General features: G+C 41.7%; 1 protein-coding gene across 6 annotated transcripts in view; it reads left to right on the top strand.

Annotated features, from left to right (window-relative positions):
* Nucleotides 1–27,437, top strand: part of DPP6 (dipeptidyl peptidase like 6) — a 783,294-nt gene that overhangs the window by 304,998 nt on the left and 450,859 nt on the right. The window contains exon 1 of one of the 6 annotated variants that reach the window (XM_074946294.1): nt 6,603–6,743. The exons of the other annotated variants lie outside the window; for them this stretch is intronic. Within the exon in view, the coding sequence (XP_074802395.1) occupies nt 6,693–6,743 (51 nt within the window). The 5' untranslated portion in view covers nt 6,603–6,692. Of the gene's footprint in view, nt 1–6,602; nt 6,744–27,437 lie in introns of those variants that run through there. 6 annotated transcript variants of the gene reach the window in all.

Below are 27,437 nucleotides of genomic sequence, written 5' to 3'. Positions count from 1 at the left end.
TGGGAGGGTATCAGGTTACCTGCACTTTGATACTTAGGTAAAAGGCATCTTAGAAATATCAAAGGTGGACTGTGCAATACAGTGACACAACTGGAGCCCCTTCAATGGTAAAATGGTCAAACTACAATGAAAATCCCAGCCATACTCCATATATCGCTCTATATATGATATTTATTGTATACAGTACAATTGTGTGTTGTGTATATACAAGAGAAAAAGTGAGGCTGAGTGCATAGAGGACTGAACAATGACTCAGAACACTGGGGTTCTAGTCCCAGCTCTACTAGCCAGCCAAGTGACCTTGGCAGGTCTCAGTGCCACTCTGTGTCTCAGTTTCCCCATCTAAAATGGGGATAATGACACTGATTTCTTTTGTAAATGACTTTGAGATCTACTGATGAAGAGCACTATATAAGAGCGAAATGTTCTTAATTATTATTATATATGTAAGAGAAAGAAGATGGGATAAAAATGTCCTGGAATGGATAAATTTAATAAGATAGCGATGATATGGACAGATATAGTATGAAAGGAAAATATAGGCGGGATAAAATTAAAGCCAAATATAAAATTAAGAAAAAATATGCTGATTTGGGAAATAAGACAATGGGAAAAAATAAAAAACAAGAAAAATAAATTTTAAAAGGTAGAAATTGCTTACCAGGAAATAGGTGGCAGTAGATGCCTGTAGGGAAAGGAGAGTCTGTTAGCAACACTACCTGTATGGTATTGAATTATAAATATATTTTAAAAATGTTCGACAATTATGTCTTTCTAGAGAAAAATGCAGAAAGAATGAGGCGTACTTGTGGCACCGGAGAGACTAATAAATTTATTAGAGCATAAGCTTTCCTGGGCTAAAGCCCACTTCATCAGATGCATCTCGTGGAAAATACAGTAGGAAGATATATATATATATACAGAGAACATGAAAAAATGGGGGTTGCCATACCAGTTTTAATGAGACCAATCGATCAAGGTGGGCTATTATTAGCAGGAGAAAAAAAACTTTTGTAGTGATAATTAGGATGGCCCATTTAGAGCTGTTCAGACATGTAGGGCTATGGCTTACTGATTGCTGACAGTGGGTTCTGCGCTGCCCAGTAATTACATGTGAGACACTGCCCCTGCCCCTGCTGGTGCCCCAGGAACTTACAAGCTGAACAGACAGTAGGCTTATTATATACTTGGATCTAGTACAGCAGTGGTTCTCATCTCTGGTCCACCGCTTGTTCAGGGAAAGCCCCTGGCGCACCGGGCTGGTTTGTTTACCTGCTGCGTCTGCAGGTTTGGCCGATCGCGGCTCCCACTGGCCCCGGTTCGCCGCTCCAGGCCAGTGGGGGCTGCAGAAAGCGGTGCAGGCTGAGGGATGTGCTGGCCGCCCTTCCCGCAGCCCCCATTGGCCTGGAGCCGCGATCGGCCGAACCTGCAGACACGGCAGGTAAAGAAACTGGCCTGGCGCAAAGGGGCTTTCCCTGAACAAGCGGTGGACCAGAGTTGAGAACCACTGTAGTACAGGCTCACAGCATTAGTGGTGTCCAAGAGAGCTTACTGGGGAAGGGATTGAAGAAAGGGAAGCAAGGCTACTGGGACACAAGAAGAGGGAGAGGCAAATGTATTCAAAGACATTTGGGGAAAGGTAGAAAGGGGACGGTGGGAATGGAGGCTTGGGAGGAGCAAGGGGAGCCAGCGAGTACATAGATGATAATGAAGGCAGCAAGAGGTTGGCACTGAGAAGAGTTTGATCAATGTGGAAAACAAAGGGTTTTTAACAAGGGAGCCATGTTGACAGAACTGAGGAAGAGGACAGGACTATACGAATTCTGGGGGAAAGGATTTTGTTAGGCAAAGTGGTATTTGTTCCATGTTCACATTTTTAGCAAATGTCAGTTTCCCTTTATAGAATCCAAAGCCTGGAGTTGTGTTCTTCATCTCTCTCTCTCTCTCTCTCTCTCTCTCCCCCTCAGGTCTACTGTATTTTTCTTACAAAGTGTAGTTCATCTGGTAAATGATCAATGGGTTAATAAAAGGAGGGCAGCTATTGATTTGAAGATAAAAACCACTGGACTGTTAGCACTTTTTTACTGAATGGAGCCTGAGTTTCAGGTCAGGGTGTACAGAAAAAAAGGGGTGGACTTAATGTTGATCAGGCTTGGTAATATCAGCTGGGCTGCATTCTGCTCTCTTTCAGATCCCTTATCTTAATCAAGGTACTTACTGAATGTCATTGTTTTAACATTTGTGAGCTTCAGCCTTTTGAATACAGTGAAAAGTGATTTTTCCAAAGCACACGTTTCAGGTAAAGGAGTTTGGCAAAAAGAAAAGGAGTACTTGTGGCACCTTAGAGACTAACCAATTTATTTGAGCATAAGCTTTCGTGAGCTACATTCGATGAAGTGAGCTGTAGCTCACGAAAGCTTATGCTCAAATAAATTGGTTAGTCTCTAAGGTGCCACAAGTACTCCTTTTCTTTTTGCGAATACAGACTAACACGGCTGTTACTCTGAGTTTGGCAAATTAACTCTTCTCGATTATTTGCAAATTAGGCCTTTATCCTGAAATCTACACCTAGGGAAAAAGTCAGATTGAAATGTTGAAAAGCTGTCAAAGCATTTTGTATGATTCCAAACTGGATTTAATTCAGATGTAACCATAATTTCTCTTGGCTTTAATCATAATACCCAAACCACAAAGAAGAAAGCCTCAAGACCAAATAGTGTTCACCTTGCCCTTGACCCAGGAATACAATGCTATTTATAAGCATTGATCAATGCAAGGGAAAGGATTGCACTGAACAATTTTCAGCCTGTACACTCAGTATAGGAAGTAAGGGTCAGAAGTTCCTATTATACTTCTGAAGGCAAGGAACTGTAAGGTGGATTGTTTTTCTGCTTAAAGAGACTGGCTCAACTATGATTAATAGATTTCATTTTGGATAACCACTGGAAACTAGATGAATTGCATACTGTACTTTCCATGACTGTAGCCTGTACTATGAACACCAATAGGAGAGAGAGCGTGGGCAGCATTAAGATAAGAACAGAATGGGCCAGGTTCTGGCCTCTTCTTCAGTAGTTTAATTGCAGCAACTTAAAACTGAGTATCTAAGGAGGGGAATCCCTCTCCCTGTGTAGGGGAATCCCCAAGTGGCATAGGGCCAGCACCTCTTCTACTATACTACTGCTCTCCCTGTTCCAAGAATAGAGGGAGTTGCTGGGCCATAGAGGCATGGCCTGTGAGCCTCTGTGTCTGGCTGATCCTTGGCTGGACCAGAGAACTTGGTCCATTGTCATCTTAATTCACAGCAAAAACAACCTAGTTCCAGATCTATTGATGGCCTTCATCCAGTGTCTATTCATTTCTCCCTTCTCATGTCCAGATCTTCCTTCTCCTTCCCCTTCTGAGCCCTGGAATCAGTACAAGAGTTCTGTCCCAGAGACCTGTGAGCTGTGAGAACTCTGGAAAAACAGGAGGCCTGGTAGAATAGACCTCATATTGTCTTTGGGGACTGGCTGGGATACCTAGGTACAAACAAAAGTGCAAATTTGACCACTGAGGTAAGAGCAGCTTTCACAGATCAGCGACTGTCAGTTCAGACCTAACATACTGCACTTCTTTGAAGACCACACTCATTCTACAACATACATATAATCAGACACTAGATCGTAAGTGAAATAATCGCAAATCTCAGATGAAAACGCTCAGAGAAGAAACGATGTGTGTTGTATAAGATTTTTTGCACCATGTGATAAAAGGGCAGGATGAAGTTTCCTGCACCCCAACCATTTTTAAGACATTGATTTGTAAAAGTGCCAGAGTCCCAGCTCAGTCCTGTTGATGCAGCTTTTACTGGACAGCCATGTTTTTAGTGGCATATAGCGGATATCAGTTCAATTCTTATGGCTTTGTTGCAGGCAATACAGTTACCTGAAGATTCTCGTTGCTTAAGTTACTGCTCCTTTTTTGAGGGGGGAAGGGTTATGCGACTGCTCCACTTTTCAGTATTAATTTATTTTGTCTTCATGTCATCACTGCTCTACATACAGCTTAACTGCAACTACGACATTCTTAAGTAAAAATACCGCATAGCTTCAAGAGTACATGCTAGAGATTCTTGTATCTTCTAAATCCCGAGGTGCCTATGAATATGAAATTGTTTTATCTGTCTTTTCAATATTAATTAGATTAATAACAAATTGTCAGCGTGATTGAAAATAGAGTTGGGATCCTATCCTGAATCAATGTGATTAGAGAATTTCTGAAAATCATTATTAAGGCAAAGTACTTATAAAGCATCAAATTAGATGTAATAAGTTTCTCTACCAGACATGAGGGGCTTTTATTCTTTATTAAACAAGGATCCAATCATGCTTCCATTGAAGTTAATGGTAAAGCTCTCATTGGCTTCATTGGAAGTAGGATCAGGCCTTCATCATCAAACATTAGAACAAACTTATCAAGAACTAAGGAAATCCGCAAAACCAGTCAGTGACTTCTGAAACGAATACAATTTTTTCTCTTATATGTGAACCAAACTTGATAGTCATTTTAGAAGTGAAGTCTTACATATAGCATCAAATTTCTTTACAGTCACAAACTGTGGGCCAAATCCTGAACTTATTCAGGTTTTTATTTCCATAAGGATTTTGCCTTCAGAAGTTCACTGATGACCCACTGGAACTGTTAGCAGCAGGATTTCATCCCTATAGCTTCAGATCCATAGCACAGATCTATAGATCTTTGCCTCTTGAGCTAAAGGAGAGTTGGTAGCAGTAGCAGGCTCTTAATCCTCTAGTGGATGAGACACTAGAGCAGAGGTGGGCAAACTCCTGCCCAGCCCCTGAGTCCCTGGCCCCTCCCCTGCAGCCTCAGCTCACTGTACTGCCGGCACAATGCTCCAGGTGACGTGGCAGGGCTGCGAGCTGACCTGATGCTCTGTGCTGCGCGGTAAGGGGCCAGGGAGCAGGGCGGGTTGGATAGAGGGCAGGGGAGTTCAGGGGGATGGTCAGGGGGTGGGGAGGGTGGATAGGGGTCGGGGTGGTCAGAGGGCAGGGAACAGGGGAGTTGAATGGGGGCAGGGGTCCTGAGGGGCAGTCAGGGGCAGGGGTTCCGGGGGCAGGCAGGGGACAGGGAGAAGGGGTGGTTGGATGGGGCAGGGGTCCTGGGGGGGCAGTAAGGAAGGAAAGGGGGGGCTGGATGGGGCAGCTGGGGGGGCAGTCAGGGGCAGGGGTTCCGGGGGTGCTCAGGGGACAGAGAGAAGGGGTGGTTGGATGGGGTAGGGGTCCTGGGGGGGCCGTCAGGGAACAGGGGGGGTTGGATGCGGCAGGAGTCCGCGGGGGGGGGCTGTCAGGGGATGAAAAGCGGGGGCGATGAGGGGCCGGGCCACACCCTCCTCCCCTAACCAGCCCTCCATACAATTTTCGAAACCCAATGCGGCCCTCAAGCCAAAAAGTTTGCCCGCCCCTGCCCTAGAGGGAGACATGAGATACACTTTACTAGTGTGTTTCACAAGCACTTCATGAGCACTAAATAAGAACGTTGAGATTTGGTCCTATGTACATTGAAATCACAGTACCCAGCAACACTGTGCCCCAATTAAAACTGTAGGTGAAGTTTAGGCAGGTTGAATGTAAATCATGAAGAATGATCTAGAATTTGGATAGGATGTCCTCTCTGCTCTTGAGAAAAGAGCCATGTAATGTTTAATGACCATTACAAGTGAAGACCTGTTTTTGTGTTTCGTCTGAAAGACTGACTTTCTGAACCACAGTGCTCGATTGCACCATGCTTTGGATTACTGTTGGCTCAGAAAGAAAGGTGAAACCTACTCAATCACCAAGGACGCTTCCTGGAGCATTCTGTGGTTTTTCTTTTGTGGTCCACCTGTCAGAGTCCTGACCATGGCTGATGTTGTTTATCTGGCGGGATGTGACTAGATTGCATGCTGAAGTGATATGATTGCAGTTGTGGGTTTTTTTCTGATAGCTACTAGAGCAATCAGCTGCTATAAAGATCTGCCTCACAGTCAGTACTTGTTCAAAAGAAATAAGAATGTTCTGTAAACAAATTTATTTGCTCATTCCAGAAACGGATGATGAAATAATGAGTTATATTTTTTACTGAAATTGAGTTTCTAATGCTCTTAATCCTTCGTTTTCCATTTGCTGAATTTATGCCAAGGAACATAATTAAACAAAGTCGAAGCTACTGCATGAAGAAACTCTTAGCATCATTCCACTAGAGATTATTTCAGACATTTTTAAATGTCTGTTCATTTCCATATATTTTGAAGCAGCTTTGGATTTTATTAATATACGATTAAAGCAATCCCTAAGTAAGTTAAAGCTAAGCATGACAATGTTTCATACCATCACCATTTTCAGTTCATGAGTCTTCTTAAGGTTGGATGTCTGACAATAATATTTTTTTCCCTGACCTAAATCAAGCATTGGATGGATCAAGACTGCTCCCTCTATGATCTCTGTAGAGCGTGGGTTTTTTTTAATGTCATGTTCAGCTATTGGTTACTTTATGCTGAGCTGTGAACTGTGTGGTTATTGGAAGCAGCATTAAAAGCTAGGGAGTGCCTCTGTTTTCAAGAATAACTAGCATTTTACTGTTTTGGACATCAAGCTGATGTAGAACATATTTGCTGCTATATAGGATACATATCTGACCTGCAGACATCAGGAATGAACAAAGCAAAATTGTCCAGAGTGAAGAGATTTAAAAAATTGTGGAGGGTGAGTGAAAAATATACATTAGCCTACTCAAAAAAATGTAATGGTAAAAAATAAATTATAAGCAGGTGATCTATTTCAGGACAAATGGCCAGCTGTATGTGCATTAGCTGATCAAACTGAACAACGCAGAATTTGATTGTGTATGCTTTGTTCCTTTGCAAATTAATTTCCTTGTAACACATTTTTTGGTAGGCACGTTTAGCATCAATTTGATATGGTATGAGAAAAGTTTTAGAGAGTTTGAAGCAGTGGTTGTACGTAGAAAACACTTGCGAATACCAGCCTGATTTCTTCCATGTCCTTTAAAAAATAGATTTACTGTAACCTGTGTATAGAATAGCATTTTTTCACTCTCTTTCCACTGACGCTGTATTTCAGAGCTGAGGGTGAGGCTGGTATGAAAAGTAAAACACAGTGTGAAGCAATCTTCTTAGTTTTACCTTCTTGGAAAGTGGAACAAAATAGAACTGTCAGAGTGAGGGGGGAAGGTTTGAAAAAGCTGAAGTATTTTTTTCTTGCCATTGATAATTAAGTATTTTTGAGATTATCAAGGAATAAATAATCTGCATTACCCACACTGGCATTATACAGATTTCAAATTTACGTTGTTATCCACTGCAATGGTCAAAGGAACTGAAATCTAATATCATAGCATCTTAATCCTAATAGCTCTTGCATCGTTTGTCGGATTGTAATAAGATCACAGAGAAATCATACAGACCATTCTTTGGAATAAGTAGGCTGAATTTGATGCAACAAGTGAAATGGTTACATCTGTCACGTCTCCTGAACTATTTTCTTCAGTTTTGGTGGAACAGATTTGGGGTATTTTCTTTATTGTGAATGCATATGGCATAAACAGAGATTACTTTAAGAAAGCTTTGAGATAAATTATCTGTATGTATTCAGAATATGGGAACTGTTATCACTTAATGAAACTACATGAAGTGGCTTCAATACAGTTATTAAATAGCATATATATTTTCAGTGACCTGAAACTATTTTGATTTGCTTCACAATATTTATTTGGCTATTTAACATTAGTTGTGATATGAGGGTGGGAAATAGATGATTTACATGATTATACAGCTATTTGTAATTAAGAGCAGAATAATATGGGATTTCCCTATTTTTATCAGTCTATCTTGCAAAGACAGTGATGTGTTTATTTAGGTATTTGTTTATAGGAAAATATGCATTACCGCTTGAGTGAAAATTACATTTTAATCACCGTACCATGTTTCAGTTGGGCAAAACAGAAACTGTTTCCTCGAAAATTAAGGCATATCCATTACACGTAAGTAGACATTATATCATATTAAGTGACATGAGATAATTACTACTGTCAAAGCATAGCACTCAAACGGGCTTAGGAAGCATTGAATTTTAAGCAGGCAAGATGTCCTCCTTAAATAGAAATATTTTATTTACATATAACTTTTTACAGTGTTCTGCTGCTCAACATTTAATCTTTTAGCATGGGAAAAACTGGAAACTGTTTGTAAGAGCTATTCAATTGTAAGAACTTAAGCTTCCTTTATTTAGTGCACATACGGTACTTCCTACCTACCTGAAGCTCTTGTACCATTTCCATCACCCTGGTATCTGTTCTTTTAAAGCTACCTAGTTCAAAATTAATTTCTGGAAAGGAAAGTTTCAGTTTTCAGTTTTATTGTTTGAGGGTTTTTCCTACTTTGGACTATTCCAACTAGAAATACACCCAAGCCTTGCAGAGAGTTATTATGGCTGGAATGAGACTATAATGGATGGACATTTTACCATGAAGCATTTACAGTTATAACAGACCATAATATATTTAAACAGGAGATTATATAGCTGTATAATATGGCACACGGTCCCTTCACCCACTTAACTCTGACTCTTAACTTGCTCAGTATTGATGGCTACAGTTTCACATAATACTGATCATTAACATCCCAAACAGTAGCTCTCCAGAGTTCTTCCCACCCTGTGGAATACAGTAATAAACTGAATCTAATACCAGATAAACTAAATCCTTAATTGTTTTGTGATGATGAATTCACGGGATGATTGCAGAAAGGTTTAGAGAGCCTTCTCCCTAGCTGGTGTTAATAGTGTAGCTACATTGAAACCAGTGTGGTTATGCTATTTTATGCCAATTGAGAGTGTGGTCCATATTGGTAATTATCAACTCCCCTTTTAAAATGTATTAATAATAATAATTGAATGTAGGAAGTGTTTATTAAAATAAGAAAAGTTTCGCAGATAATTCTGAAGTACTATCTCAAATTAATTAAATGAAAACAATGCTTGAATATTATCAATTATATTCACATCAAAAAAGAAAATTGTGTGTTCCTGAATAAACATCTAATTTAAATCAGCAAAAGCCAGTGAAACTTTACCTTTATCCTTTCCTCCAATGTCCACTGAAGTCAGTGGAAAGCCTCCCATTCTCCTCAGTTGAGTCTGGAATCAGGCCCCTGGGTGCACTTTGATCTCCAAAAAGTGGATGATTTATACAACAGCTGGATTTTCAAAAGTGCTCTGCACTCAGTCACTCCCACTGAGGACAATAGGAGTGACTGGATGCTGAGGACTTAAAAAATCTGGCCATATTTGTGCTGCAAAACCAGGGCACAACTAGACTAATTAAGGACAGAGGGACAATTTTACTGCTGCTAGAAATCTGAAGAAACATTTCATCAAGGCTACATTTGTCCCAAGGTTGGAAGTGGGAAGAAACCCTACTGTGTTTGATTCTGAGTGTGTTTGCTTTAAAAAAAATCTGTTTGTAGTAATTAAAAAGATTGAAGATTATAATTAATTTACATATGGGGGTGTCTTGAGGATCCATTAGTAACGTTTGTTAATGTGAGAGAAGTGTTTAGTTAACATTGTTCTGTGCTTTGATACACAGTGCTAAGTATTTAGTTATAAACAAGAAAAGGAATTGTCATGGAATCCTATGAAAACTGATATGAAAGGATATAACAGCTTCTTTAAGGCCACTGCAGGCTCTTCTGTAAGCCTTTAATTAGAAAATGTTTAAAGCACTCATTATTTACTCAACAGAATACTCCACTGTGAACGTACTCATAAGCATTTAAGCGCTATTTTAAAATCAATTTTGACCCAATAGAACATAACAGCTATAAAAAAAGCTATTTTGTGCCAAGTTTTTGAAGGGGATGTGTACAGAGTAAATATGCATTATAACTCCCCCTCTAACCCCTCAACATCCCAACCCTATAATTTATTTAGAAAAATACTAGTGGTGTTGGGTGAGGCCTTAGCTACTCTTCAACATCTAGCTCAAGGAACCATCAAGGTTTCCATCAGAAACCTGTATTTTCCCAACTTTATAATTTGTTCATAAATCTGTTTTAAGTTGAAAATTGGTATAAAAAGCATCAGCCCTGAAGCAATTTCTCTATGTTTCTTTTTCTCTCCACCTTCAAAAAACAGCCCATGATAAACCTTGGGTTAGTTCAGGGGTGGGCAAACTTTTTGGCTCGAGGGCCACATCAGGGTGCGAAACTGTATGGAGGGCCAGGTAGGGAAGGCTGTGCCCCCCAAACAGCCTGACCTCCACGCCCTATCCACCCCCACCCACTGACTGCCCCCCTCAGAACCTCTGAAGCATCCAACCCCCCCCCCCCAGCTCCTTGTCCCCTGACCGCCCCCTCCCAGCACCCCCCACCCCTAACTGCCCCCTGGGACCCCACCCCCATCCAACCCCCCCACTCCCTGTCCCCTGACTGCCCCCCAGGACCCCCTACCCAACCCCCTTTGCTGCCGTGTGTGCCGCCGCTGCTGCCCCCTTACCATGCCGTTCAGAGCAGCAGGAGCTCGCAGCCCCACTGCCTGGACGGAGCCAGCCGTGCTGCCTGTGTGGCGGCATAACTGCAGGGAAGGGGGGACAGTGTGGGAGGGTCTGGGGACTAGCCTCTCCGGCCAGGCACTCAAGGGCCGGGCAGGACAGTCCCGCGGGCCAGATGTAGCCCACAGGCCATAGTTTGCCCACCTCTGGGTTAGCTGCTTTTCAGTAATATGTAGAGAGAAAAAAAGTGATGACCCTTTTGTTCCTAAATCCTCAATTTAGTGAAAACATTGTGACTACAGTGAGAGAGACAAGGTGGGTGAGGTAATATCTTTTAATATCTTTTATTGGACCAACTGCTGTTGGTAAAAGAGACATGCTTTCAAGCTACACAGCACCCTTCTTTAAGTGACTACAATGGGAGTTTTAACTGACTGCCTTTCTGTTTGAGGGATGTTGCCCTCTGCTGTCTCTCTCAGAGACTAAAGGAGTTGCTCCTGATTAGTTACTAAAGGGGATCTCCCTTAGATCATGTAGCAAAGTCCTGTGGTTTTTGTGCTGAAGGAGCAGGATTCTAATACATGTTCCACTGAGGGCATATCTACAAGGAATACTCCAGAAAGTTAAGGTGAATCAACCAAAGAGCTGAAGTGAATTAAACCCCTGTGTGGAATCTCTTGCTCAGTGTTTTACTTCTTTGTAACTTTATCCTCAGTTACACTGAATTAAAGCCACTTTACTACTGAGTGAAAGCATCCAGGGGGGTGAGGAGAGAGTTCACACAGCTTAATTTATCCACCTTGACTTCATATCTTTAGTAGATTCACCTTAGCTTTCCTAGGTGCCCCCAAGTAGCCAAGAGTGTGGCTTTATAAAATAGCTGTGTCCATTTGTTTGTAGCACATAAAATAATCAGCAATAGGTTGCATCTGCAACTCTGCTGAGAATTCTGTTGCATCCATGCAGTGTTCAGGGTCTGCCTTTTCCACAATAGCATGACTTCTGCATGAGCCATAACCCGCCCTGTCCAAAGGAGATGTGAGTACATAGGATAAGCTAATGGCGCAAGACTTACACATGGACATACAATGGTTTTGAAGGAAGCATGTTGAATAGAGCATCTGCTCCTTGGTTCCTCTTCCTCCTTTCCCAGTGGTGGCTGCTAAGGAGGGTGCTCACGGGACTAATGTCCACCAGTTAAGTAGCCTCTCCTTAATTAAGGAGGTGCCTTTCTTTTCTGTCATCTATCAAGCAGCACCATGGAGAAAGCAACAATGGGTGGGAGAGAGTAGGAGATGAAAGGAGGGACTGGAGGGTTCTCACTCTTCAGTGCAGCACCATAGAGGGCAGGCTGGGAGGGGCCAGCAGCCTCCAGGAGACCTCCTCCTTTGGCCACATGCAGCAGTGCGGAGATCGCACAGGTCGCCCTGCAGTCTTCTTCGGGGCAGAATCAGAGTAGCCTCCCCGGAGCATTACGCAGGCATCGAACCATGCCAAGCCTCAGGAGCGCACCAGAGAATGAGACTGCTGAGCTTGAGCAGAGGGAGCGAGGAGGCAGCCGATAGGAGCTGGTGGTCAGGGTGGGAAAAGGCTCTTCCTGCCCAGGGAAAGGATTGAGGGTGGGTGTGTGACCTGGCTGGGGAGATGGGCAAAACAGAGGGAAGAGCAGTGGGAGCAGAGCAGGGAAACTATTGGGGGTGGTATCAGAATTCCTTTATTGGGGAGGAGCAAAGGGAAGACCCCCTCCCCAGGCTGATTGGTGTTGGTTGATTGATTTTATCTGGGAGATCGGAAATATTCATGGAGGGGCAGAAATGTATTGAGCAGGGTGGGGCAGTATCCAAGTCCCTTCTCCACTGGTCAACTCTTAATTTGGGCATCAGTCCCCACTTCTTGAAATCCCACATGTGGTGCATATACAGTGCAGGTCAGGATTTGAGAGCCCCCTTCCCAGTGATATGAAGCAGTACATCCTGAATTCACTTAATCTGGGATTTAGCAAGCCAGAGAGAGATACAGGGCATGTCTGTGCGTCCAGGAGCCTCTACATTGTTTGCGGGAGTATAGGCCTTGGTCAGGACTACGGGATGAGGCTCTATATATACACCCTTGATATCACATGTTTTAAAAGTAAACAGATAATCATATTTTTACCTGCCAATACATGAGAGTCAGGGGCCTGTGTTTCTCCCCTTCAAACAGCCCATATTTTCAGGCTGTGCAAAGGAACCAGAACTCTGCCCCATTAAAATGATGCCCCAGTGTTTGTTCAGATCCACTTGGAAAGTGTTCAGAAGAGTGAACCAGTAAAACTATTAAATATAAAACAATTTTAAAAATGGCAAATAGGTTGTTTATTTCTTTCCTTTTATGATGGTGAAAATGTCAAATTATTTATCTGAGGGAGACCAGTTGGCACCACTACTTTGAATGCAATGCAATTTGCTGCAGAGAATGACCGAAAATAAAACATGCTTTGCTGTAAAACAATAATGCAAAATGTTTTTAATTGCTTTGGCTGGTAATTAGTTCTAGGTAAGAAATTAGATGCTTTTAAATAACATCAGTGTTACATTTCATAAATGTTCAGCTGGGCCCATTTCCTACACGTTATGAAAATACTGGAACACGCCTTAAATAAGCTAGTTCAGTAATAGTTTCAGATGCTGTTGTACATTGCATATTCCAGATCCTTAGTAATGTAACTATTACATTTCATACTTTAACATCTGGTTTTTAGGGCCAGATTGTGACTTTTCATGTGAGTAACTGCTCACCATTGTGAGTAAAGAGTTCATAATTTGTCCTCAAAATTCAGTAGATATTCAGTGTAAAATAAATTGAGCAAACTTCTTCAAGAATTAGTGAGTCTTGTAAGAATTAGTGAACTCTGATTAGGGTGGAATAACTTAAATCACTTGATTTTTAAAAAATCATTGGTTTAAATCAGACTTTGTAAATCTCATTTGAAAATATATCCTTCAGTGTTAGCTAGCAACAAATGAAAAGCTATTTACATTTTTAATACAATGCAAACGTATTGTGAATTTTTTTGTACACATGAGCCAAATTTTTTTGAAAATAAGAGCCTAAAGTTAGGCTCCAAAGGGCGATATTTTCAAAAGCACCCAAATAACTTTGGAGCACATGTTGGGTGAGGTAATATATTTTATTATTTTATTTATTATTTACAGATGTTGATTCAATAACAAAAATATTACCTTACCCACCTTGTCTCTCTTAGGAGCACAAATCCTATAGACTTTGAACTGCAAAGCAACCGCTGATGGAAGAGTGTAGCCTTGTCAAAGCATTTCAGCTTTCTTAACTTGTGGAAGACCAGTATATCAGAAGATGAGGCTGGTTGCAAATACAGCAGGGACTACTTGATTATCAAATTTGTGTTTTGAGTTTTTGTTCCCAGCAGAAGGATGTTAATGAGGTCCTGGACTTGTCTCCTTTAGCATAGGGTGAGCATTTCAAGTGTGACATCTTGTATTAGAAATCATCTCTGTGTAAAACTGAAACTCTGCTAAATAGGAAACTAACAAATGAAACAAATACAAAACAGCCACATAGCAATTTAACATTACTAAATGGGAAGAAAGTAAAGCATTAGCAACATATAAATAAAAAATATGGTTTAAATATTAAAGATTTTTTTTTGTAAATCATGACTCTTATGCACTCTGATTCTCATTCTAACAGAAGATACTAAGGGAGCTGTAGCTCATGAAAGCTTATGCTCTAATAAATTGGTTAGTCTCTAAGGTGCCACAAGTACTCCTGTTCTTTTTACGGATACAGACTAACACGGCTGCTACTCTGAAACCTGTCAAGATACTAAAAGACACCCATAACTCATCCATTTTTAATTCTTTATTGCTGATGCAGTACTAATGTGTGTTTATAACCATCACTGTTAGCAGTGAAAGCACACTGTATAAAAATAACATTGGCATTTCTATTTAGCATTCTGATTATGAATGAAAAGACGCTGGGTTTCTGAGGTGAAACCTTGACCCCACTGAAGTCTATGACAGAGCTCCCATTGACCTCAATAGGATCAGAATTTCACTTCTAATTTTTCCAGTAAGTGCACCCAGTTGAAAAAATGCTGTACCTGAGCTTGGATGCATTGGGTGCACAATCAGGCAGTTCGAAAAAATTTATTCTTATTCAAATGAGAATCAACATGTTCCTAAATGGTTTAATTTATTTTTAATTGACAGCATTGGAAGCTCAAATGCTGCAGTTAGCCACAAAACAGGAACAAGTGAGCAGCTGCATTTGGAACTCCTTTGCTCTGCATCATCACCCCTCAGTTGGAGGGACCGTTTTCGAGCACAGCACAATCTCCCTGGCCTCTCTACTGAGACTGTCAGCATGGGATATGTTGTTTTTTGTGATTTGGGCTTCTCTCCATAAGGCACTGCAGGGAGAGAGGCCACTAGTCCACTTCATGTAGGCCTCTGGTTAATTTCAAATGGGGCACTAGATAGCCATGATGATCTTCCAGTGGCTAGCATCCTGGTTCAGAACTACAGCTGTGTCTCATTATCAGACACTGAAACTAACAGTCCTCCCCCTCCCTTTTTTTTTTTTGATAAATAACAAGCAAAACAGGAAACAGACCAAAGTCTTCATAAAACTTCCCTTCTTAAATGTACCGTTTAATTTTGAGAAATTTGTGAAGAGCCTACTGTTGGATGGTGAGATTGGAGTTGTTGAATTAATTGGCAAACAGATGGGCTTAATTTATTTGCATTCAGCAATAATATTTTTACCTGGGATCTTTCTCTTTTTTGTGCTGATGTGACAGCATTAAGTTATAATGCTCTGGTGATAGTATTGTGGCAAATAACTTTCTTCCTCGCTGCCTGGATGCAATATTTCTGGTGTAACAGAAATGAGTGCCTGTTACTTGTTTAAATGGTTATTTGTCTGCAGTTTGGTAGCACCTGGGGGGCCCTACTGAGACTGGTATCTCATCTAGGTTGGTACCGTACAAATGGTTTGCAGGATAAGGATTGCCTCATTTTAGGCTTACAATATAAACAGACAATAAGTGAGAAGGGAAACTGAGGCACACACCGCATAATTCACTTGCCCCAGGTCACATGGCAAGCCAACGGCTGAATGACAAATAGAACCTAGGTCTCTTGACTCTCATTCAAGGCTCTTCCCATGAGAACACACTGCCTCTCAATTAAACAGTTAGGGAGTTCTACGAAATGCATTCTATTATAGCTCATGTATCAGAGCAACCGTGAATGGTGGGGGTGACGAAGACCGCAGCCTGAACTGGGGGTGAGGAAAACCACAGCCTGAGCTGGGACACTGATAGGTCCTAGTGGGTCAGTGAAGGAACAGGCATAAAGATGCTAAGGGAAGCATAGTTCAGAGCAGCAGCCGATATGCTACTTCTATAGGCATAGCCTGTGCTTTTCCCACCGCTGTCCTGCAGCAACAAAAAGGTGCGCAGGGAATGGGAGGCAAAAACATCACTTACTGGCTGGTGCACCCTCTCTGGGGCTTAAAGCATTGCAGCCAGTGCTGCTTGGCCAGTCTCAATCACTTGCGTTTTTGGAGTGGTGGTCATGTAGCTACAGCTGACTCCAGGGTGAGCAAATGTGGCTGGGATGCTGCCTGAAGTCTCTCTCTCCCCTCCCCGGGGCACACCAAATGGATACCCATAATTTAGCCTTAGGTCTCTCAGAACTCAGCACCAGCATAAATAGATACTGCTTCATTGGCATTGGCCCTTTGTGTTCTCTTGTTAATCATATATACACATAGGCCTATTTGTACAGTGTCTAGCTGTACTCAATCAGCCCCATAGATTATAGAATAATAAGAACAATGGGGAGTCTGGTGGCACCTTAAAGACCACCAGATTTATTTGGGCATAAGCTTTCGTGGTAAGAGGGTTTTTTACCCACGAAAGCTTATGCCCAAATAAATCTGTTAGTCTTTAAGGTGCCACCGGACGCCTTGTTGTTTTTGTGGATACAGACTACCCCTCTGATACTTGAGAATCATAAAATGTAGGACTGTAAGGGACCTCGAGAGATCGTCTAGTCCAGCCCCCTGCTCTGAGGCAGGACCAGGTAAACCTAGATCATCCCTGACGGGTGTTTTTCCAGCCTATTCTTAAAAACCTCTGATGATGGGGATTCCACAACCTCCCTTGGAAGCCTTTTCCAGAGCTTAAATACTCCTGTAGTTAGAAAGGTTTTTTTCCTAATTTATAACCTAAATCTCTCTTGCTGTAGCTTCAACCCATTATTTCTTGTCCTACCTTCAGTGGATACAGAGAACAATTGATCACTGTCCTCTTTATAACAGTCCTTAACATAGATGAAGACTGTTATCAGGTCCCACCTCATTCCCTCCTCAGTCTTCTTTTTCTCAAGACCAAACATCCCCAGTCTTTTAAAATCTTTTTTCATAGGTCAGGCTTTCTAAACCTCTTATCACCTTTGTTGCACTCCTCTGGATGCTCTTCAGTTTGTCCACATCTTTCCTAAAATGTGGTTACCCAGAATTGGACACAGTACTCCAACTGAGGCCTCACCAGTGCTGTGGAGAGTGGGACAAATTACCTTGTGTCTTACATATAACACTCCTGTTAATACATCCCAAAATAATATTAACCTTTTTTGCAGCTGCATCACATTTTTGACTCATATTCAATTTGTGATCTGCTATAACACTCTGATGCTTTTCAGAAGTACTACAACTTAGCCAGTTCTTCCCCGGTTTATAGTTGTGCATTTGATTTTTTTCCTTCCCAAAGTGAAGTACCAGACTTTGCACTTATCGTTATTGAATTGCATCTTGTTAAATTCAGACCAATTATCCAATTGGTTAGGGTCACTTTGAATTCCATTATCCAAGTCATTAATGAAAATATTAAATAGTACTGTACACAGGCCTGACCTCTGTAGGACCCAACTAAATATTCCCTCCCAGTTTGAGAGCAAACCTCTGATGATTACACTTTAAGTATGGTCTTTCAATGAGTTGAGCACCCATTTATAGTAATTTCATTAGATCACATTACCCTTGTTTGCTTATGAGAATGTCATAGAGTCCCACATGTGGGACTGTGTCAGAAGCCTTACTAAAATCAAGATATATCATGTTTACTGCTCCCTCATCCACTAGGCTGGTATCCTTGTCAAAGAAGGAAATTTAACAGCACAAAGTCAATGAGACTTGTCTTTCTACATCCCTCAAGCGCTTTTGAAAACTTCCTGCAGTAGATATTGGGCTCAAAACGGGTATGTGGGCGAAATTCGATCACTGGTGTTATACAGGAGGTTAGAGTAAATGATCTAATAGTCCCTTAGTTTTATATATGTACCTAGATAGGTAAATAGGATGTTCAAGTCCCCAGCATCCTGGGTCCCTATCACTGTAGCACTGAAGTACTTTTTATAGTCCGATAGTGAATACACCATATTTCAGTATTAACTCTGTAAAAGTTTCATATTAATTGAGGGAGACTTCAGAACTCGATTCCCTAAAAGAGAAGATAAGCGAGGCCATTTCTGCAGCTATGTTGTGTATCTCTTTGCACACCGTGCTTCAAAGAGGTGCTGCTAAGAAATGTGACACAGAGAATTCCTGCTCTCGATTTCAGCTGTATTTCCTGTCAGCTCTGCCAGTATCACTTGCTTGCACAGAAAATGTGGTGTTAATGTTGAACATTATTAGGAATAAATTTAGTTATTTTTACAACAAAATAAAACGCAGCTGAGATTTTTTGTATAGGGCACTTGAATGTCTCCCCACAATCACTGAACATATGGTAACTCGTAAATTCTTTATAGTTTAGATTCTTCTTTGACAGCTTTTTGCCCTTTAAATATGATCTAGATTTTGTTGTTTTTAAGTTTTCTAATTAGCTCCCTTTTCTTAGATATTGCACAACTTGGTATGTGAAATAGTCATTGAAGTTAGGAATGGAAGAGACCTGTTAGATAATCCCGTCCAGCTGCGAATTAGTGCAGGTTTGCTTTCTAATGTGCATTTCTAGTCTTGTGCAATCTGGTTTAAAATGTTGCAACCTATGGCTGTGATCTTGCAAAGACTTAAGCACATGCTGAACCTGATGCACTGTAATTCCATTTCAGTGAAGCTATTCACAGTGCATAAAATAAGGAGACGTGTAAATCTTTATAGGATCAAGTCCTATGTAGCTTACTCGCACTGCCCTGGGATGCTTCTGTAGCCTAGTACTCTGCTTCTCACAGTTGCAGTTTTCCTTATCAGTTTCATCCCTTTATACCTTGTAAATATAGAAACAATAATATTCATATAATAAATACCTGCTCTCCAATCTGGCTTTTATCTTGTGTGCCATAGCCAAGTAGTTGAGGTTGGCCGATGTGGGTTCTGTGAGAGGAGACATCTGTGACTGGTGCTACAACTCTGGGGCTCTCTCCTACTCTCCCTGCCCTATTAGGATTTGCATAATGGTGGACCTGCCTTGTCTCACACAATGCTCAATTGCTGAAGGATGTGCAAGAAACCTCTGCAGAGCCTGAGCTTCAAATCCTCCTCCCCCAACCCAGTGCTGCAGAACTGCACAGATTACACTGCATTTAGGGCCCTTCTGTGCTGCAGTGTGGAGATGGGATTAACCCATTGGTGTCTACGCCCTTCAAATATTTGTAGACTGTTATCATTTCTCTCCGTTGGCCTTCTCTTACCCAAGCTCCTGTCTGGATATTTAGCTCTTTTAATCTGTCATTGTAAATCAATACCTCCAGCCCTGGATTGCTTTTGTTGATCTTTTGTGATTTCCCACCAGTGTGTCAGTCTTGAAACATGGTGTCCAGAACTGAATGCAATACTCCAGGAATGAAATCCTGGCCCCACTGAAGTGAATGGCAAAATTCTCATTGATTTCAGTGGGCCAAGGATTTCATGTTTCACATGTTAATGCCAGCACCACATAGAAGACGATTGCCTCTCTGCTTCATGACATAATTTCTCTAAGTGGTTAGTTCAGATTTCCATTGGCCTTTCTTTGTGCTGTATAGTATTACAGATTGTTGTTTACCTTATTCTCTGCTATGAACTCCTAGGTCTCCTTCACTGCTATTGTTTCCTGGATCTCTCCTTCTTATTATGTGTAGAGCAACAAAAGTGGTCAGGGAGTTGGAGTGATAAGTATATGATAAAAGATTGAAAGAGCTAAATATGCATATAGTGGCTTGGCTAAGTGACGGCTAAGAGAGACAGGTTATAACAGCCGGCAACTATCTGAAGGACAGAAACACCAAGGAAGGTGAGGAAATATTTAGTGTGGTACATCGACGTATAATGTAGAATAAGAGATGAAATTTTAAAGGGAAATGCTGCCTGAGAGCTGCCTGGAAGAACTACTCAGCTATAGACTAGTCTCCCAAGGGAAATGACAAAATCCCTATTCCTTTATTTGAAATTTCTAAAACTGGACTGAAGGAAATACTAGAATACTGATTTTAAGGGAACAATTCTGCAGTAGCAGGGTTATGGACTGGATGATCTAATGATTCTTTTCCATCCCTACCTTCAGGGATCCGATGGTTCTCTGAATTTACCAACATCTACTGAGGATAAATATAAGAGATGTTATATGATGCACTGAGAATATTCCGAACTTGGGGAATAAATTGTAGCCGCTGAAATTAATTCTGGCCTTCGTAATCAATTATTACATCTAATCATATCCTCAGCAAAGCAATTCAATATTGTTTCTCTTGATGCTTAGAAAAAAAGTTTCTACCTGTTTCTAACAGTAGTTTTTATTCCAAGGTGCTGTGATAATTCTAGTATAAACAGTATCAGTGCAGTATAACCAATATAAATATCATGGAAATGCTCTTTCTAATTTCCTGTAGGAAAGACTAATATTTAGCCCTTGCACAGTGTTTTAAATTTTCAAAGTGCAATATAAACATTAACTAATGCTTACAGCAGCCTTCTAAGTTAGACATCAGTATCCTCATTCTGCAGACTGGAACAGTAGGATAGAGATTAAGGACAAAACTTTCAAAGATGGATGCCTCAAGTTTGGCAGGTAATTCACATGGAAGTCATTGGGTGCTGCAGGTGCTCAGCACTGCTCAAAACAAGGTCACTTTGATTTGGGTATCTAAATATGGGTGTAGATACCCTATTTTAGACCTTCAGGTTGTAAAATTTAGTCCTTAGGCACTGGCCAAAATCTACAGGAGTCTGTACCAAAACTAGGATTAGAACTCAGAAATTCTGGCTCTGTCTTGTGTTCAAATCCCATGGATAAGGATCTCCATCCCTCTAGTGACGTCAGTTTCTTCAAAGGTTTCCCAAGGGGCTACCCATATACAATAACAATTCTCAAGGGAGAGAACATACATTACTGCAGTGAGGGAGGGGTGTTTTGACGGAACTTCATATGCTATAGACATTGCTGGAACGGGTTACTCTTAGTGTGAATGGGAGGCAGACGAACTCCTCTCAAGTGATATGAACTCTCTGAAGGTTGAAAACCTCTCTCAGCAGTGCCAGATCTTTGAAGTGGAAACCTTCACAGTGTGAGGGAATGTTTGAAGTATGAACTCCGCTCTGCTCAGGACACCCACCCAGCACTGATCAGTGGGACTGTACAATGAATGATAACAGCTGCACCACCGTTTTTCTTTATACTTCTACATTTTTAAATGTCTCTTTATGGCTGCTGGTCTCCCAGGCTACACGGCAGTAATATGGGGCCACTGAAGACCTCCCACTTACTAGATGAAATATTGCAAGCCATTCCTATGGTGGCATTCAGTGTCTTGCCCCATACACGCGCAACTCCTTGGCATGGGGTGGGGGCACATTATCCTCTGGCTGGCTGATACTTGAAGGGTAAAAGTGTAAAGAGGCCACACGACCCAGAGCCAGATCCTGGGTTGGTGTAAATCATTGTAGTGCTGCTGATTGAATGGAGCTATGCTGGGTTACACCACCTCAAGGTCTGGCCCCGTGTCTCCCTGGCTGGTGGTATGAATAGGGAGCGTATCTGGGAAGATAAAAAGGGTTCCTGGGGTTGAAGATTCCACCATTTGGCAATTATGGGGAGGAGCACCCCTCTCTGTTTGGGAAAGCCCTCCACAAAGGTGCTGGGCAATTGCCACCTCCTATGATCAAGGACAGGAGCCTCACCACTCATCTGCCTGCACTGATAGGCTGTGCTCTTGCATGAACACAAGGTCAATGACCCAGCTTATGACTGTCGTAATTCCCATTGGATGCGCAGGTCCAGCAGTATCATGCTACAGAGGCTGCGGTGGCAGGTGTGATGTAGGTGGTCTGGCTATCTTCTGAGTAGGCTATTCTTGAGTGAGAGACAGCATCCTGTGTCTGGAAGGCCACAGATAACTAAAGCACTTCCTGTATTGGGCAAGACCAAGGGGAATGCAAGGCAATTGGGAGTGGCTCTATAATATTTTAGCAGAGAATGAAATGATACTTGGCTACAGACATTATAAAGTACTCATGGAGCACTGACATTTTTCCATAGGAAAAAATAACCCCATAAATCTATTTTTTCTTAATGTATCCTCCTTTCTCACCAGTAACCATAAAATAATTATTCTATTAAAGAAATGGAGAAGGTGATGACAACTCTTCAGGAGATTGGGTGATCTGATTGGCTGAGCATCTGTGAATGCTCTAATTGAAGCAGAATATTTAAACATTTATTTTAAATTTCCTGCTTCAATTAGAGCCTTGCTGCAATCCATATTTAGACTTCATTTTCAGCCAGAGCCGCCATTCTTTCTGCTTCTCTTGTCACAAAACGGGATCAAGAAAATGGGTCACAGGTGTTTTGATCCTTCTCACAAAGTTCTTTGCTTTTGTAGGCTCCTGTCACAACCATCATGTGTTTTCACAATCCTGAGGAAGATGTCTCGAGGTGCCAGACAGGGGCATTGTAACTTGGCCTACTGCAAAGAAAAAGATATTAGGTTCCAATAAAAAAAGATTGGTAATGTAAAAAGTGCTCTGAATGCTTTCAAGGATGCCCTGAAGAGGAGGGCATTATTGGTCAGATCTCTTACCCCAGAGAGAAAGCGCAATGTTGACTTATGAATATTGTTTCTGCATTTCACATACACAGCTTGGAAATGTCCTCCTCATAGCTTAGTATGTTATGAGGTTATTGTTAATTTTTTTAGGAATATGCTATTTCCCTTAGGATGAATGACTGCATTTGAGCTACTCCTGTTCTACGCAAGTGGTGAGCAAGATCAGAATCAGGCCCCTGAAACTTCCATAAGAGTTTTGGTTGCACAACAAATGCAGTAGCAACTGCTTTGCTATTACCATGAGGGCCACTAAGGCTGATGCACAAATATAAGTTATCCCCGATCCGTGTGTAATAGTTCCCTTATGTTCAATAATGGAAAGTGTAATGAAGGGAACAGAGGTATAGGTTTGAAGAAAGTTATGCCTCAGAGCTCCAGACAATTTTCTGGTTGGCCTACATACTGTGTTTATATCTACCAATTATCCATAAATATTCAGATAGAAAGCTCCTTGCCTGACCAGAGGATCTTGAGATATAATTTATTATGAGTGCATATTCTGTTTATATAACTTTTTTTTCACTTTTGCATAACCACAGCTTCCCTGTGATATTTCAAGCCCTGCATATTTCAGAGACCCCAGGGTGATTTAGCCCATCGGGATACATTATGGATAGTTACTCAACTCATGTCTCACTTCTGCACTCTATAATAAGTACTGAGCGATTGCTCTGTGTTTATGTAATTTGTAAAATGGATCTGCTAACTAAACGTCTGACTCACTGACAAAGGAAAAGGAAAGACAAATTAAATGTCTTATGCAATGGTTAACTGCACAGCACTATTTGGGTATTAGAGATCTACCTAGCAGACTCTGGGAGCGTCTGAAGCTAGCACACTTTGAAGCTGCAGTCTCTTTATTTGTCATCACGCACATGTATCAGATACAACATATTTTAAGTGAGGTGAACTTATGAAGGTGCAACTTCTCCTGCCCACATGGAAGTGCTGGTTGTAGAAGCCCACCCTTCTCCCTGGATCCCCAGGGATGTCCCTCTGCTGAGACTCTGCAGAATCTGTGGTCCAGAGTAACGGGCACAGGTAGTGAGAAACAAGGCACTGGCTGCTCTGTAGAAAACCCAGGTGCGGCATTAATATTGCTGAAAACCATAACTCCTGGGGAATCCTCTTTATGACAGCTCCTGAGCAGCCACAGCATCCTAGAGTCATACTGGCAAGGGATGGCAGAGTGATGTTGCTGAGGGATGTCTAATGAAACCTACCCAGTGTATTGTTTTTGTAAAGAACAATACTGATCCTTTCTTTCCGAAGAGAATTGTTCAGTAGTATATTTTACTGCAAGGTGGCTATTCCTGAGGGGTGGAATCACTTAATAGACTGGAGATTTACAGTATTTTGTTAATGTGTATTGTGACAAAGCTCTGTCCTTGTATCCGTGGGTCCCACATTTCCTGGCAGATTTCACGAGTCTCAGAGGCTCACTGTGACCCTCCATGTAACCCTTCTCTCTCTAGAGACAAGGGTCACAGTCTACTGAGCCATTTTCATCATAAACCAGTGAGGGAAGTGAGGAGAAGCTATCCTCCTTTGCACATTCTCTGTTGTCTCCCAGTCTCAGTGATTAATTGGGGGGATGGGGGGGGGCAAAGGGGGGAACCCACGCCCACCCTCTACTCCGGGCTCCAGCCCAGGGACCCTAATAGTATCAGCTATGGTAGCTGACCTTTTAGAAACATGACACATACAATTCCCTGGGCTACTTCCCCACAGCAGCCCCCACTTCCTCAGGCTCCACTTCACCCTTACCTCAGGGCCTCCTTCTTTGTACCTGATATGGTGTATACTGCTCAGTCTCTCCAACAGCACAACTTCCTCCCACAACTCCTGACATCCACACCCACCTGACTAACTAGGAGGCTTGTAACTAACTAGTTTCAGCCAGTCCCTGATTGGCTTCAGGTGTCCCAATCAACCTAGCCTTCTCCCTGCCTTCTGGAAAGTTCTTAATTGGCCCCAGGTGTCTTAATTGACCTGGAGCAGCGGCCATTTAACTTATCCTGGTTCCAGGGATTTGTTTAGCCTGGAGCTAATATATCTATCTCCCACTACTTTTCTATAGCCATCTGGCCTTGCCCCGTCACAGTATGTGCATCTCCTATATGATAGGGTAGTGCAGGAGAAGACCTTTTTAATTAAAAGGCAAGATATAATGTTAGGTGGTGTAAAGGGGTGACTATATATGGTCACTCCCAGGGCATCAGCAATGACTCCCTCCCATAAAAGAAAACCACCTTTGCCTTTAGTTATCTTTTCTCTCTAGGGGCCAGTCTTTTTTCTCCCAAGTCAACTGATTTTTCAGAAACCACAAAATCCCACTAAGGTGCTATAGCCTCCCCTCAGAAGCCTCGCCTGTTCTGGGAAAATGCATAGTGTTAGACACCTTGTTAATATACGTGTTCTAAATTCTATTATTGGACTGTAATTTTGCTCTTAATGTGAACAGGGACAACTTAGCAAAACAAACAAAGTTTCCCTAGGTTTCTATGACTTGTTAACCACACCCAGACAACACATTTTGAAACATGGCTTTTCCTTGTCTAAACTAGGTGCTAAATCCTGTTTAATGTATTTGTTCTCATGCCCGCACTGGGAGAACTCATCATGATGCGAAACAAGTCCAATGTATGCACATAACTCCTGTTGATATTTAACAAGAGCGACATGCAGGTGAGCTACTCTCAGTGGCTCAGTGCCTTAGGACTGGGATGCAGAGCCTCTCCCATCCGGTCCAACAGTTTACATCCAGATCAGTCGTAGCAATCCAATTGCTGCTTGTCAGGCAATGTGAAGTGTTCCAGGTGGGCCAGTGACAGTGCCACAAATACCACCATTCTAACTGGCACTAATCACCAGCCTCAGCAGCTTGAACATTCATGGAGTCTGAACTTAAGTTAGAAATTGTCCCTCCAAAATAAGGTGGAGCCACATTGTTTGGCCAGAGCGGTCAAGCTTGTATTGCCACTGTTTTGTTATTTTGTTGATTTCAGCCTCCAGGGCTGTCAGTCTGGCACTTTACATGGGCACTGCTTTCATTTTTAAAAATCCAGCATAAACTAAGAAACCACAAGAATCTCAGGCAGGTGCTGAGAGAATACTGACCCAACACAATTTCAGTACATTTTACTTTGCAGGTGCAGATCAAAAATTGTCCAGGGTCTCCTACAGTATATCCTGTTTGTGGAGTATAGATGGAGAAATGTGGCAAAGAACATAGCTGAGCAGAGATTCTTGTATTTGAGGATGGAGACTGACTGAAATAGTATAGTAAAAACTAAACCACTCAAAATGTTTATCCTGCAGTTCTGTATCTTTGTATTCTATACACTTTGTTGTTAGGGTGTGTGAGAGCTGGGTTTTTTGAATGTTTGCTTTTGTAAGTAATAGGGTAGTTTAACTAAATCATAAATCTGCTGTCTGTTTCTTCTTTGAGGTTGTGGAGACAGATGGAGCAGATTCACTTTATATTGTGCTTTCTTCAGTGAAGCACAGCAAATTTGTAATCTGGAAAAAAAAACTGCATAAGCAGCATTGCTTATACCAAATGCTGTCCAATTATTTAGTGTGAAAATAATATTTGTAGTTCCTCCCTGATGTCTAGACTGCAGTTCACCATATCTTTTCCATAGCCCAAGTATCTTTCCTAATCTCCCTTCTTGAGTGGTAACAGCTAATTTAGACCCCATTATTTTGTATCATTCCCATAATTGGGATTATGTTTTCCAATGTGCATTACTTTGCATATATCAACACTGAACTTCATCTACCATTTTATTGCCCAGTCACCCAGTTTTGTGAGATCCCTTTGTAACACTTTGCAGTCTGCTTTGGACTTAACTATCTTGAGTAATTTTGTAACATCTGCAGATTTTACCACCTCACTGTTTTCATCTTTTTTCCAGATCATTTATGAATATATTGAACAGCACGGGTCCCAGTTCATATCTGTGGGGGACCCCACTGTTTACCTCTCTCCATTCTGAAAACCGACCATTTGTTCCTATCCTTCGTTTCCTATCTTTTAGCCAGTTGCTGATCAATGAGAGGACCTTCCCTCTTATCCCATGACTGCTTAAGAGCCTTTAGTGAGGGAGTTTGTCAAACACTTTCTGAAAGTCTAAGTACACTATATCCACCGGATCCCCCTTGTCCACATGCTTGTTGACCCCCTCAACGAATTCTGATAGGCTGGTGAGGCATGATTTCTGTTTGTAAAAGCTGTGTTGACTCTTCCCCAACATATCATGATTATAGATGTGTCTGATAATTCTGTTCTTCAATATAGTTTTAAACAATTTCCCTGGTACTGAAGTGAGGCTTACTGGCCTGTAATTGCTGGGATCGCCTCTGGAGCCTTTTTTAAAAATTGGCATCACATTAGCTATCCTCCAGTCATTTGATACAGTGGCTGATTTAAATGATAGCTTACATACCACAGTTAGTAGTTCTGCAATTTCACATTTGAGTTCCTTCAGAATGTTTGGGTGAATGTCCTCTGGTCCTGGTGACTTACTACTGTTTAATTTATCAGTTTGTTCCAAAATCTCCTTTAGTGACACATCAGTCTGGGTCAGTTCCTCAGATTTGTCACCTAAAAAGAATAACTTAGGTGTGGGAATCTCCCTCACATCCTCTGTAGTAAAGACTGATGCGCATAGATGCTGAAACTAGAAGTGCTGGGGGTGCTGCCAGACCCCCTTTTAGAAGTGGTTTTCATCATGTACAGGGTTTACAGTTTGATTCAATGACTCTTAGCACCCC

The sequence above is a fragment of the Natator depressus genome, chromosome 2 (genome assembly GCF_965152275.1).
Source record: "Natator depressus isolate rNatDep1 chromosome 2, rNatDep2.hap1, whole genome shotgun sequence".
NCBI classification, from domain to species: Eukaryota; Metazoa; Chordata; order Testudines; family Cheloniidae; genus Natator; species Natator depressus.
Note: the sequence above shows the minus strand (reverse complement) of the source record. Positions and strands in the feature narration are given on the sequence as shown.